Consider the following 14,799-nt stretch of genomic DNA (forward strand, 5'->3'; position numbering starts at 1 on the left):
TGTTTCTTTTAATGTGTTTATCAAGTTTATCATGTGAGCACACATGCATTAGTTAGGTTTCGTTCATCTTGTGCAGAACTTTGGTTTGACTTACCTTGCTATCCAGGTACTCAGCCTTCTTGACCAGGAACTCAGCGATGGTGTCCAGCAAACGTGTCTCTCTCAGCCGGTGTCGGGCGACATACTTGGCTATGAGGGCCATGGTGTACGGAGTGATGCTGTCCACCTTCTTAGGAAGCTCCTCTGAACACACAACATGGTAATGACAAAGGATGAGGCATAAAGAACACTTGAGCATTTGAATCCTGAAAATTAACAGTTTTGGACATATGAGGCTTCCACCCAGCAGACACAATATAATACATGTATATTTTACCTTCCAGGCTGTTAAAACTGACTTCTTCCAGCGATTCACTCTAATGTCCCTCACTGCGGGCCGTAGAAAAGGGATCTTTTATTTTGATTTTTGAAGACCCCAAAATTCACTTCCCAAAAAACAAGAAGCAAATCGCCTATAACTAATGTGATGAATCCTAACTTTAAAAGTTAATATATTGTAACAGCAAAGTAGCAGAGATTTAGTAATTAGCCACTAACATCGACTTTCTGTTCAATCACCTCAGTCTGAGCCTCAATTCAGAGAAAAAAAGCGGCTGTCATATTATAATGGAAGTGGACGGTGGGGAAAGATTTCATTGACAAACCACAGTGGAAGCCAACGGTGCATAGCGAAGGGGAAGCTACTACTCGGTAGATATTAGCAAGACCATTCTGAATCAATTAAAAAAGAAATCACGCCAATGGCAGGAATCGACATTAGATTTATCGTGTGAATCACTTCAAAGGCAGCCAATGAGTTTATAAATCTCTCCTGCGTGTTCTGATAGAAATACAAATACAAATATAGATACAATACTTATATTTTACCTGCCAGGCTGTTGACAGATCTCACATGTCTGCTCTGGTAGAATAATAGACATGTTTACCTGCCAGGCTGTTGATAAATCTCTCCTGTCTGTTCTGGTAGAACAGGTGGGAGCTGAAGATGAGCTCCAGGCTCTTGTTGCTAGCCTCTCTGGCGCAGGCTGCCAACATCTCGTCCAACAGCACCATCTCCTGGTCTCGCACACCGCTGACGCTGGCCAGAGTGTGTTTGACAAGACGAAGAATCTTTCTGAGGGGAGAACACAGAGCAGTGAGTTAACCTCTCTGTCCCCTAGTCACATTAACTAAAACTAGTTAGATCACCTCTCTGTCCACTGGTCACACTGTCCTAGTGTGCAGGTAGTGTGTGCAAAAAAAAGCACTTGGTTCAACACTCAAAAAATACTCCAAAGCCTGAAATCAACAATCAAACAATCAAACAATCAACAATCAACAATCAAACTGTGTTTTTATTCACCTTTTTCAGAGTGTCCACAGGAAATGGGTGTTCAAACAAACAGCCCAAAAATGACATATTTACACCACACTGGCCAGGTTGGCTCTAGCCCCTTTTAGAACCCTCGGTTACCTTTTCTGTATTTTGGACGGCGGTACCCTAGGGTCCCTTGAAAGTTAATCCACTCTCCATAGGACGCAGCTGTACCACTTCTGGTCACGGACAAATCCAGCGTCAAGATGTTTCAAAGACGCATAAAGTAGCAGTAGGAGACCGCGGAAACTTGTGCGAAGCGCCGTTAATCGGTGTTGCTGTAGTATTTTTAATCAAGGTCAGGCTTCTCTGAAATTTTCTCTTCCTCACTTCCCAATGTCCCGCCTCCCCTGCCGCGACTGGCTAGCTGCACGTCCTAGTTACTGCCTCTGATTGGCTGACCGCGTACATGCTGGATGTTTTAATCTTCTGTTATGGCCAAATCTTAGATTTGGTTAATTTAAAAACAAGACATGTTTCCTCTTTAAAACTGTTTATATAATGTCCGAGCCCAGATACAGAAACTTGCAGCTAGCCAATCACGGTGCGGTAGGCGGGACATGTGGAAGTGAGGAAGAGAGAATTTCAGAGAAGCCAAAACTTCAAAAATAGATTAAAAATACTTAACGGCAACCGATTAATGCCGCTTCGCACAGGTTTCCGCAGTCTCCTACTGCTACTTTATGCATCTTTGAAACATCTCATCAACACTCAAGCGACGCTGGATGTGTCCATGACCAGACAGTGGTACAGCTGCGTCCTATGGAGAGTGGATTTCAAGGGATCCTAGGGCAGTGGTTCCCAAAGAGGGTTCCAGGGGGTCCCCAGCTAAATGATAGTTTGGAACCAAATGGACCCTTTATGGATCTGTAACTCAGTGTACAAATGGAACCAAATGGACGGGTCCATTTGTACACACTTTACATTGATTTTTCAAAATAAATTGGGGGTCCCAGAGATAGAAATTTCATTAAATGGGGGTACGTAGACCAATACATGTCAAACTGGGTGACCTTGACATTAAATGTGTTGAGAATAACTGCTAGAGCCGTAAATATCTTCTCTTATGGGGGTCCGCAGCCTAAATAGTGTCAATTTGTCCCTCTCTTATAAAGGCTCCCACTGGACCAAACCAACCCTGAATTGATTCCGCAATTTAACCAGTTAATTCTCAATGTCCAGTGAAATTACAAAAGTATCCACATAATAATAATGAGATTGTGTATATTGTGTATATGGTGTATTTTGCCCTGCTACTAAAAGAAAAAAGTAGGACAGGTGACTTGTTGTATTTATGCATAGGTACTTTAAGGTGTATTATGGATGTTGTATTTGCTGGTTCAAAATGTAACATTGATGACGTGGTATTGAAGTGTAATTTTTATTTCTGCCTCTTGGCCAGTTCCCACTTGTAAAAGAGACGCAGTCTCAATGTGATTTTACTGGTTAAATAAAGGTTAAATAAATAATAAAATCAGAGTACTCTACACAGAACCTTCACACTAAACCAATGTTGGCATGTTCCCCACTCGTGAATTCCGTTTGTGTCTGAGCATAGGCATGGCTGAGGCATGGTAACGCCCCGCCTGCCTGTGATTGGTCTACTGACACTGACCGTCTTGACTGTCCTCCGAGATTGAGAAATAAATAATAGGCTACAAGAGAAGGACAGCTTGGCACGCGCAACAGAATGCAGCCTTGTAACTAACTTGTACGTTTTATTTTTGTAGAAAGGGCAAACTAATATTGTTTATGCCGTTTGCTTTGATTGAATAACACGTATGTTGTACTATGATTTGATTTGGGTGTGTTCTAAATAAAGTGTTAGTGTTGATTATCGTGTATTAATATAATTATAGTAAACTAATACTATTACACTCAAATGGATAAAGATCAAGGGAAAATATATCTTTTTATAGTACAATATATTGTACATTATAATGTTTCAAGTTTACACAATCAACACAAACACACCCAAATCAAATCATATTATGGCGTGCATCAATTATTCAAAAGCAAACGGCATAAACAATATTAGTTTGCCTCTTCCTCTTCTACAAAAATAAAACGTACAAGTTAGCGTTCCCTTGTATCATACCATACATACTATCGTTTTCCACCACGGAGTAACCTCGCATCAGACTATCCAGCAGGACAGTCAAGACAGGCAGTGTCGGTAGGCCAATCACAGGCAGGCGGGGCGTCACCATGCCTATGCTCGGACACAAACGGAATTCACGCATTCCCCACACACCCACGGCTGGTAGTTGCTCCCTACAATAGAGTCAACAATCAACATCAGCCTGCCTCCACCATATTGGAAACAAAAATGGCAGCCGCCATACGATACACATGCCACAGAGCCGGAGGAGGCATCTACGGTTTAATGTCTACCCCCCCCCCCCCTACCTGTTAGCTAGCAGCTGTTCCGGATTCGGGGGAGGGGGTCCGTTGGCGCCCCCGCTGGCCGCCTCCTGTGTCTGCAGCGAGCGCCACTTGAGGCGGTAGTACGAGAGCAGGAGGAAGAGCGTCTGCGGGTGGCGCTCTCGCTCCAGGTTCTTCTCCAGGCCGGCCAGGCAGGCCTCGGTGAGCGGGTGCTGGCTGCCCGGGTGCAGCTTCATGCTGGAGCTGAACACCATGCTCATGTCCTTCTGGTTGAACTGACCCAGCCTGGACTGAGACTCCGCCTCCAGCACCTCCACCACCTGAGACTCACTGGGCAGACCTGAGAACAAACAATTTAAGCATTTAGCATACGCTATTAACATACTGGCTTGGCCATACTAATATCACACTGCGTAATACACCAAGGGAAAGAAGAATTGGCGCCTGGCCACTGCAAGGCTAGTTCTCAACTTGTGGGTTTTATTTTCTAAAAAATGCCACCATCTTTTTCCTACTCAGTCTGTCTCTCATAGGAGGGCTGTGGGCAGTTCAGAAACCCGTCCACCAGTGACATCATCAGGCCCGGAGTGGAACTCCAAATCAGGCCGGGAGTTATACGCCGTGGCAGGCCACACCGCGCGCGCCAAACTTTTGGGGGCCCTTGGGGGACATTTTGGGGGCCTTTACAGCAATTTCACATGAGAAATGTACCATCTGATGTTATTTATATTATTAACTTCTTCCCTCCATTAACATAAGACACACAATGTACTACAAAAGAAAACAGTCAGACTAAGGTGGGGGTATGAAATCACGGATCTGTGAGAGTGAGGATGTTCTGAATGAATGTGATGCCCTGGCTGCACGCATACACTCAACCAACCATGTGCACGTGCACATGAACTGAACACACATACGGGCTAAGTAATCACCAAAGCTTGTTATTCCATATAGATTGACAGTCACACAACAACACTGTATTAAACACAACAACCATGATGACTGACAACAAAGTCCTCCATTCTAGTACTTTTCATTACCATGTAAAAACATAGGTGATATAATTTGTTAATTAATGTTTCTATGAATATTGGTCAGTGGTCATCAATAGTATTGTCTTTTTCAGTCTTCATACTGTAATAATGATCAAATGAAACAGACAAGGCTGGTTAAAATCACACAAACTTTAGTGAATCTTAAACAATAAAACAGAACAATAATGCACACACAATCACACAAACTTTAGTGAATTGTAAACCACTGAGAAGAACCACCAGTGTTTATAAACTTACTTGTTGTTGCTGGAGCATCATCATTGTTTTTAGACTGCATGCTGGGGTGGCTTGTGTGTGTTGTGTTTGACCATGGGTGTAGGGCGGCTGGGCGGGCCAAAAAGCCAAACTAACCAATCACGTATCGATTCTTCAAAAGAAAAAGTTCAGTAACGTCATTTTGACCATTCCCTACCCCTCTGATCACAGAGCAGTGTGAGAGCACGTTGCTTTTCTGTTTACGACGGGGGGAGGGGGAAGGGCAGTGCGCTGCACTGTGCTGCAGCAACACTGCCTGAATTGATTTTTTTTTCATTTTTGGACAGCCAGGCAGGCCACTTGGAGGCAGGCCACCGGGAATAGTCCCGGTCCTCCCGACGGCCAAACCGGGCCTGGAGATCATCGATGGGGAGTCAAAGCTAATAGAAACTGCAGGCTTTCTATTCCTGAAAAGTTGCAATGTGATAATGGAAGCCAAAAAATTGTGGTATTTTATCATGAACATTAATGAGGACCAATTATATGAAGATAGGTTGAAAAGTGCTGAAGTGATCCTTTAAGACCTAAAAGAAAAATCACACCTGTGTGAACTGAGTGGTGCAACTCCCCTCTCCCCCTGCCTCCCCCTGCCTCTCTCTCTCTCTCTCTCTCTCTCTCTAATTAGCAGGCAACAGTGCAACACTATCTCTCTCTCTCCGTTTCTGGCACAACAGCACCACTTTTGCCCCTACTGGTACTCTAAACAGACAGTCACATTAGGACATATAATAGGGTGGGACATGGGGACATAGCTGTTCACTCAAAAAAAGACTAGTACTGCATCAAAAGTAAAACATTCTGGAGGTCTGTGGTCCATTATGTCATTATGCTTCCATGTGGGTGTGGGGCGGGGGAAATATGTGAATATTGCTTTGAAAATACTATGTTGTAAAGAAACATCACACCTGTGTGAACAGAGTGTCTCTCTCACTCCCCTTGAAGATCAGCTATTTTCACATTTTTTATCTGTGAAACCCAGTCCAACAAAATGAATACCTCAACTACTATTATTATTACTTATAAGGGTGGGGACATCCCTGGACGGCCTGAAAAGGTTGAGAACCACAGCCACCTGGTGGACACCAGTTTTGGCCCTCGTTGCCACCGAAGCCCATTATAAATAAAAGAAACAAAATGTAATTATATTGTGCATATCATCACCTGCACACCAGATTAGAGGAATTTCCGAAAATATGGATTAAATAAAAAGGCGTCCAAAGGCGCCATTGGCACTCTTGGCCACCAGGGGGAGGCGTCCAAAGGCGTCATGTGGCATGGAATGAGTAAGCCACCAAATCTGTCCACAAGAACAATGGTGAGTGTGAAGTGTGTGTGTGTGTGTGTGTGTGTGTGTGTAGTGCGGGCGCCTTGTAATGTGTGTTTAAAGTGGCTGCCACATGATGTCATGTTTAGTGCTCGAAACAAACATTAAAAGGGACATGGCCTTTAGGATTCTATTAAAACATAATAATGGACGGCATACATACAGAACTCACCCAGAGCCATTGGATACACACTGACAGAGGGACAAAGCCACAGACAGACACCATGTTTACAGACACTCACTCACCAAGGGCAGCCACGGCATACAGACAGTTGACGATGCTGAAGTTGTCGAACTTGGAGCAGTCACTGACGATGGAGTCGCACAGCGTGTGGAAGTCTGGCTGGTCTAGGATCTGTCTTCCTACAGCGTCCTCCACGCTGCCGCCGCTGCTGCCTTCCCCGACGACCGCCGATGTGTTCCCACTGCCTCCCAGCGCCTTGTCCGGACTGGTTCCACTGCTGCCAGCCCCCACAGCACTGGGAACAATTAGTATACTTAATAACTAACAGCGTACTGGTCCCACTGCTACTGTAGTTAGTCAACAAAAGCTCTAGCTGGAGCCCTCATTCAATCATCATTTTGGTTATGCACCTCTTGGTTCACCAACATGTCACTAAAAACTAAGCTTCCGACCTCCTAAAACAAACTGTTCTGACTACTTCTCGGCCGTAAACCCATGGCCCACCTAGTTCTAACACACTTTGCTAGTTTGGGATGGCTCAGGGTAGAAGACAGGGTTATGTACTGGTATTGGTATTTAAGATGGTCAAAGTGACAGTGCCCTCATATTTGTCAAACTACTTCTCCAAAGTGAATAGGGGGAGCGACCATGATCATTTAATCTGGCAGTTAATGACGTAATTTAAGTGTGTGCATGTGCACTTGTGCAGTGCTGGCCAGAGTGTGCGTCTGTGTCTTTTCAAGTGGTGCTGAGGCTTTACAGGAGTTCGTTACATATCCACAGACAGACATACAATCATACACACAAAGCTGATCATACTGTAGAAGCGGCTGGGCACCCATTGCAACAGGATAGGTACTAGGGACATCTGGGTATCCATCCATCAATCCATCTTCAACTGCTTATCCGTAGTCGGATCCAGAGTTGTTCCAAGGCCAGTGTGGCAATGTAATCCCTCCATCTGGTCCTTGGTCTGCCCCGGGGTCTCCTCCCAATGGGACGTGTATTGAGGACCTCCCTCTGGAGACGTGGCTCGAGAGGCATCCTAGCCAGAAGCCCGAACCACCTAAGATGGCTCCTTTCCAGGCGAAGAAGCAGTGACTCCACTCCGAGTCTCTCTTGCGTGACTAACTTTTTACCCCATCTCTAAGCCAGCCACCCGTAGGAGAAAACTCATTTTGGCCACTTGAATTCGCCACCTTATTCTTTCGGTCATGGCCCACACTTCATGACCATAGGTGAGAGTAGGAACGAAGATTTCTCGGTAGACAGAGAGCTTTGCCTTCTGGCTCAGCTCTCACATCTGAGTACCTTGATGTAAAATGGTCAATTTTGTACATAGTATACCAACCTTTGACCAGATCCCGGTGGCGCTCCGGGTGGTGGTGGCGTGCTCTGCAGCAGCTGGCCTATCTTCTGCAGGGCGATGGGGTAGTGGTTGTGGGAGATCTTGCCGGGGTTCTGGGTGAGCCAGCGCAGCACCTGATTTGGTTTGATTAATTTAGACGTTATGTTTAAAGGAAATAATCACACCCGTGTGAACTCAGCGGTGCAGGCTGCTAAACAACACCACTGGCTGGTTGCAGTTATAGTTATAGTGCTCAGTCTGAATGGCCCTTTAGGCTGCTCAGACATACACACTCGGCCACTCATTGGAGAGGTTTGGCACCGCTCAAAAACATAGAATACATTTCACAATACGTTTCACAAAAATATAAAGGATGACCATTATCACGATTCACAAGATCATTATCATGATTATTTCAAACTTCTAACTTTTGCCTTAAAGTGGACATAAATGGACAATTACAGGTCCATTTATTAAACGTTTGAGAACCACAGATCTAGGAATAAATGAATAATCCCATTAATAATTGTTAAAGTGCCACTACCTACATCTTAGTAAAATAATAATGTAAATTAAAAGTACAGTAAAGGACACACTGGACGCGTTTTTCAGAAAACCGATGGAGAAACGACGCTAAACATCCGAAAAACGCGCTCTGTGTGCAAGGTATAAAACAGTCATGCAACATTGAAACATTCAAGATATTACTGTAGATTAAATAATCTTTATGCCAATCATCACAATGGCATAAACTGGCATAACGCTACCAGTATTGTAGGCAGTATCGGCAGCGTTTCTGATACAACTCTAATTAGAACATGAAATGAGACACACATACCTCGTCGGGCTGCCGCGAACGCTCGATCAGCCGTTTCATGGTGAAGAACGTGTCATAGCTCATCTTCTCATGGATGAAGTTCCACGTCTTTTTCTTCTGCTGCTGGCCGATGTTCAGCGGGCCACCAGCGGGGGCAGCGGTGTTGGTGCTGTAGTGGTGGTGGTGATGGTGGTGGTGGGGCGGGTGGTAGTGCGGGGGGTGGTGCGGGTGGTGTGGCGGGGGCGGCAGAGAGGAGAGGTGGGGGGGCTGGGGGGTGTAGTGGTGGTGATGCTGGTGGGGGGCGTGGCCGTGAAAGTGGGCGGATCTGCGAATCAAGAAGGTACAAGGACATCGTATTTGTCGCCACTTGTACAACAAGCAAAATACAATTTTGTGAGCTCCACAAACTCAAGGTTCTGTGGTACGACAACAAAGCCAATGAATGATAGCAATAAGAAAAATCCACATCTGCAAAGCATAAGACAGGGTTTATTTTCCCAGATTGCGTTTTTGGTCAAAACAAGCGACCATAACTAAAGAACCGAAGATCGCGTTGGTTTACAATTTTTTATTTCCAGGTGGAAGAAAAAGACGATCATCCGCCCGTCCAGACAGCCTTTGTTTACATCCTGGGCACATCCACACATCCCGTGGGTCAACATTAATACCTGTAAGGTCAGTCAAGTCAACATGACAAACGTGCAACATACCTTGTATGGTGGTGGGCTTCGGGCCTGCCCTGGTACACAGGGAAGGACGTTGGCGACAGGTGATGGGGCGACAGGTGATGATGGGTGGGGTGGTTCTCCAAAACGGACAGCCCTCCACCTCCGCTGGCCACGCCCAGCCTCCGACCCAGCTTAGCCCCTCCTCCTCCTCTGTCTCCGCCTCCTCCTCCTACTGTGGTGCCGTAGAGACGAGGGGTGTACATGCTGCCGCTGGCCAAGAGGGGGCAGCGAGGAGCAACAGAGGGAAACCGGAGGGAGAGGAGGAGAGGAGGGGAGGAGCGGGAGGGGTGGAGGAGGTGGAGGAGGGAGAGGAGAGGAGGCGGCGGGAGGAGGGGCCGGCTGGACCTCAGGCTCAGGAGGCGACAACCAAATGAGACAAACTGCATAGCACAATGCCTGGCCTACAACCAGGAAGTAACGTGGAACACCTAGAGAGAGAGAAAGAGAGACAGAGGACGGATAGAGACAGAAGAGACAATAGAGATGGAAACAGACAGGAAAGAGCGCAGGAGAGCGAGAAGGGAGTGAGACAGGAGAATTAAGGGTTAAAGGGGCAGTTAAAACAGGGACTACCTCTTCCCCAGGTGTTTCGCCCTGGGGAAGGACTTGAGGCAACGTGACATGGCTTCGGAAGATAATGCGGGAACACACTTACACAAACACATGAGAATGAACTTTCCATCGAACTATCCCCCCCCCCCCCCCCCAATTTCTTCCTCGGGAGACAAATAATAAAGAACCTTGACGGGCGAGGTTCTGAGGTTAGGTTTATGCATCATTTTTGTGAGGTTAGCGTTGTAGCATTTTGTGAGGTTAGGGTTAAGGTAAGGTTTAGGCATAGCGTTTGTGAGGTTAAGGTTAGGTTTAGGCATATAACCACGCCCACTAGGGTAAAACACCAGGGAAAGAGGTAGTCCCATTTTAATCAAAACCACAGATTCCACTGTACTAGCATGACAGCTAGTCTCAGAGACACGTCCACTGCACCAACTCTGCCCTATAAAGCCGAAATGCAGTAACTACGAACAAAACATGAACTGAAAAATGGCTTTAAAAGTGTTTCAACTGGCCAGTCAAATGAGATATTGGCATATAAGTGATATTACACTATATCTACACTATATCACGAAGGTGTAGTTAGTTACTGCACTTTGGCTTTGTAGGGAAGATACATTATCATCATTCCAATGCAAATGACCATCCTAAAGTCTTTGCATGGGTACTACAATGCAGTTTTGTTTTGTTTGTTTTCGAGTCTGATGAAGAGTACAAGTTGGAAATATACACTAGGAATTCAGTGGATGCAAATAAAACCTGTCCGCAATGGAGCCCAACAGTGTGCAGGCATTTTGTTTTGTTTGTTCTTTTCTGCCATTTTTATTTATTTTATTTAACCTTTATTTAACCAGTAAAAAGTAAAAACACATTGACGTCTTTTTTACAAGTGGGAACTGGCAAAGAGGCAGAAATTAAATTACACTTCAATACCACATCGTCAATGTTACATTTTGGACCAGCAAATACAACATCCATAATACACCTCAAAGTACCTATGAATACATACAATAAGTCCCCAAAGTCCTACTTTTTAGTAGCAGGGCAAAATACACGATCTGAACCGACATAATAAATATATAGGCATGAACATTGGCTAGTACATATCCAAACATGTGCAAGTGTTGGACTGTACATCTAAGATGATCCTTTTGAAACTTCTCAAGGGAACTTTCAAAGCCCATTTTAGTCTGGACTGTAGATCATTCCACGACCAAGGGCCAAAGAAGGCCAGACATTTTCTTTTTACCATTCCAAGCATTAGTTTTGCACAAAAGAAAACACTCCTTGTGCTAAAAACAGTGTCTGGAATGGATTCAGAATCATGAAGTTTGACACGTCACATGCTACTGAAAGCAGAATGAATTTTAGGTAATTTTGCGAGGTACATGGGGGCTCAATGTGTTCAATAACCCTCCTAGATGACTAATCCATTGAGAAACGGACCTTTGCTCTCCGCGGAAACGGAACTGCCGTAAACGACCCAACAACTTTGTAATTTTATCGTCTACTCAGGCTTATACATGTGAACACCCCAGACAGTTTTTAAGTTGCTCCATTCAGTATTTAGATATTTGATATTCATTTTAGCTGCCCCGCCCCCTTCCTATACAACTCAATCTTTACTATGATAGATTCATAGAAAACACCCAACCTTTTTTCTGTTGACTGATAATGTCCTAATACGTGAGGGGGCTGTGGATTTTTATTTACCGTTTATTTATTTTTTATAATTCTTTTTGATTTTGTGAGCCGTGCTTCTAAAATAATTATTAAAAATCACACCTGTGTGAAGTGAGGGGCACTAATATATTAAAGTCTAACTCATGTTGATTAGGTGATGTAATGGTGTTGTAAGCAAACAGTGCCAACACAAACATTAAACACCATTAACAATAAACAGAGAATATGACGTAATGAGGCACATTATGATGTAAATTTTCCCTTCATTGTCAAAACAAACATTGAACTAAAGACAAACATTAAACCTATGTATAGGAGGGGCTAGCGCACCTCAAAAATAACTGAAAACAGTAAATGAAAATCCACGGCCCCCTCACGTATCAGAATGACAATATCAGTAAACAGAAAACGGGTGTTTTCGATGAATCTATCATGGTTAAAATGGAGTTTGATGTTATAATGGGCGTGTATAGGCAGTGGGCGGGGCAGCTAAAATTAATATCAAATATCTAAATATTGAATCAAGCAAGTTAAAAACTGTCTGGGGTGATCGCATAAGCCTGAGTAGACGATGAAATGACCAAAAGTTTATTTGAAAGTGAAATATCTCTTTTAAGTAAAAAAACCTTTTCCACCACTTGCTGTAACTCCCATGGGTGACTGCATTTCCCTCATGGAATAAATAAAGGTCTGTCTGAGTGATTACAACCAGGAAACAACATCATGCATGTCACATAATCGCAATATCCCACACCATGTCTGGTCTTATATTATCCAAATATTATTTAGCACTACAAAAGGTAAATAACAGACAGGTTGTAACTGGTATAAATGTAACTCACAACAGCTGCCTACCATACTGTCGACATAATAATGTGGTGGTGTGTACTGTGTATAGCTCATCATAACGGACAGAGTTAATGGTTCCATTCCCCTGCATAGCTCAACAGATTGAGCAAGGCACGAGCCGCACCGACACTACTGTCATGCTTCCTTTTGACTGCTGGCTTGGCTTAGACGCACGCACGCACGCATGCACACACACCCTATTAGCACCTCGTTTCATTAACGATGGTAATAACAACGGGTGTGCTTGTTAATATTAAAACATTAACAACATCGGCGTCCTCTTCACCTCCGTGCTGACACACACACACACACACACCTGTCTGAACACTCTTCTACATCATCATCATCAAACCCACTGCCTTCTCCATATTTAGCCTCATTACCTAAGAAAGGCGACCTCCAGCAGCCTGGGAACTACATGCTTCGTATATATTTAAGTTATTTGTCATATCTGCCCTGTGCAATTTTTTATAGCAAAGCCTAATATGTTCCAATGTTCAATGCCAAAAATGAATTAATCGATAAATTAAATTTGAAATCATGACAGCCATAATGGTGACTGCATAGTGCATTCCCCTCAGGTGTTTGAGCCGTGGTGAAGAGCAAACCACCGCTCTCTCCAGACTCCAGCCCTTCTTTGTTTTTACTCACGTTATTCCAGCTCCGGTGGTCACCTCACCACCGAAAATCGATCTAGACTATGTATGAATACTAAAGGTCCACTTTGGAACCCCCAAATATGAACGATTAAAGGGGAACCGTTAAGGAATGGGACCATTAAGAGAGAAGAGTTAAGGAACCGCAATTGTTGAAATCCTAAAGGATCCCAATCCTACATATTATCACAATATATCCATTATGCCACACAGAGTGTGGTCCTAAAATGTTTATTATCTGACTATATACTGCCCAATGACAGACAAGATGGAATCAGATAAGATGGAAACATGCAAGTGCTTTCATGCATTTATCCTTTTAGCATCCTTTTGTATGGAGAACTGTACCTCTGCAGACACAGTCAGTCTGACTGACTGTCCATTCGTCCTACCATTCATGTGTATTTGAAAATGCATCAACACAGCGGTTCTCAAAGTAGCCTAGTGTCCAGGGACCCCAGGGGGGGTCCTTGAAGGGGTTCCAGTCATGATAAATCAAAATGAAGCTCACAAACCCGTGGGTGAATTGTGAGCTTGTAGATCAGTTCGATTTGGACAAATGTTCTCCAATACGGGGGTCCCTGGCAAAAAATAATTTTCAGATGGGGGTCCACTTCTGCTCTACTGTGATTCTGTGAGACAGTGATGGTCTCTCTCTCTCTCACACACACACACACACACACACACACACACACAATGTTGGAAGTATGAGTGCACTGGGTTCAGTTTGTGCCAGACAGACAGCTAGCTGTGCATGCTACCAGCTGACTCTGGGTCAGACTTAGGGTCCGTTTGTTCACGTTGTATCAAATATAAACCCATCAGTGTGTTGTCACTATGTATACAGGCCCGTCTGTCTGCCTGTCTCTGTCTGTCTGTCTGTCTGTCTGTCTGCGAGCAGCTGTAGGCGTTGCCTCACTCACAACCTTTAGCATTAGCGGCTAACCAGGCTAACCTTCACACACTGACAGCTCAATCCACCCAGTCACTCCTAATCAACCAACCCGCTCGCAACAAATCGACCAGTAACCTATCGATCAATCGATAGGTAGCACGATCGATCATGTGAACGTGACAGAGATAAACGGATGTATAGCTGTCAACCCCAGGTGTATAAAAGACAAATGTGTTTCCAAACTGTTAACAACACTGCCAGGGTAAGCACGCACAGCGGTCAGGACGAGTGACCAGTACATAGTGTGGTGACCAGTGTTCAGCAGTGTTGGTTTTACCTCATAGCTCGTTAACACGCGTTGATTAAATGTTTCACTGCTGGAGCTGAGCCCCGGCGGACGCCATGTTGGATCCTCCCGGCATGCATCAGTGCCTCTTCTTCCCCGCGTTGTTTTGCCTAACTCAATGCTCACTACCGCCACCTGCTCTAGTCCAGAGCATTGCGCAGTTCTCCAGTGGTGGGAAAAGTAGCCTACTAATGTATATAGCCTAGGACTATAGGCCTAGGGCTGTGTGGTTATTGGTTAATGTATAATTGAAATATGTTCACTTATTTTTCAAGATTTTGCAATCATTGTGGTGTTTTGATTGA

At 44.5% G+C, this 14,799-nt stretch overlaps 1 protein-coding gene across 2 annotated transcripts in view; it reads right to left on the reverse strand.

The window, feature by feature from the left end:
* The window catches only part of fastk (Fas-activated serine/threonine kinase), a 28,249-nt gene extending 13,683 nt beyond the window's left edge, over nucleotides 1–14,566 (reverse strand). For both annotated transcript variants that reach the window (XM_083781873.1, XM_083781872.1), the window contains exons 1-8: nucleotides 14,486–14,566; nucleotides 9,493–9,938; nucleotides 8,804–9,107; nucleotides 7,969–8,099; nucleotides 6,680–6,912; nucleotides 3,824–4,139; nucleotides 987–1,174; nucleotides 95–243 (exon numbers count right to left, since the gene is read on the reverse strand). In XM_083781873.1, coding sequence (XP_083637999.1) covers nucleotides 95–243; nucleotides 987–1,174; nucleotides 3,824–4,139; nucleotides 6,680–6,912; nucleotides 7,969–8,099; nucleotides 8,804–9,107; nucleotides 9,493–9,896 — 1,725 coding nt within the window. In that variant the 5' untranslated portion in view covers nucleotides 9,897–9,938; nucleotides 14,486–14,566. The remainder of the gene's footprint in view (nucleotides 1–94; nucleotides 244–986; nucleotides 1,175–3,823; nucleotides 4,140–6,679; nucleotides 6,913–7,968; nucleotides 8,100–8,803; nucleotides 9,108–9,492; nucleotides 9,939–14,485) is intronic.
* Nucleotides 14,567–14,799: the final 233 nt, after the last annotated feature.

This window comes from Protomyctophum parallelum (genome assembly GCF_964188405.1).
Source record: "Protomyctophum parallelum genome assembly, chromosome: 14".
Classification (NCBI taxonomy): domain Eukaryota; kingdom Metazoa; phylum Chordata; class Actinopteri; order Myctophiformes; family Myctophidae; genus Protomyctophum; species Protomyctophum parallelum.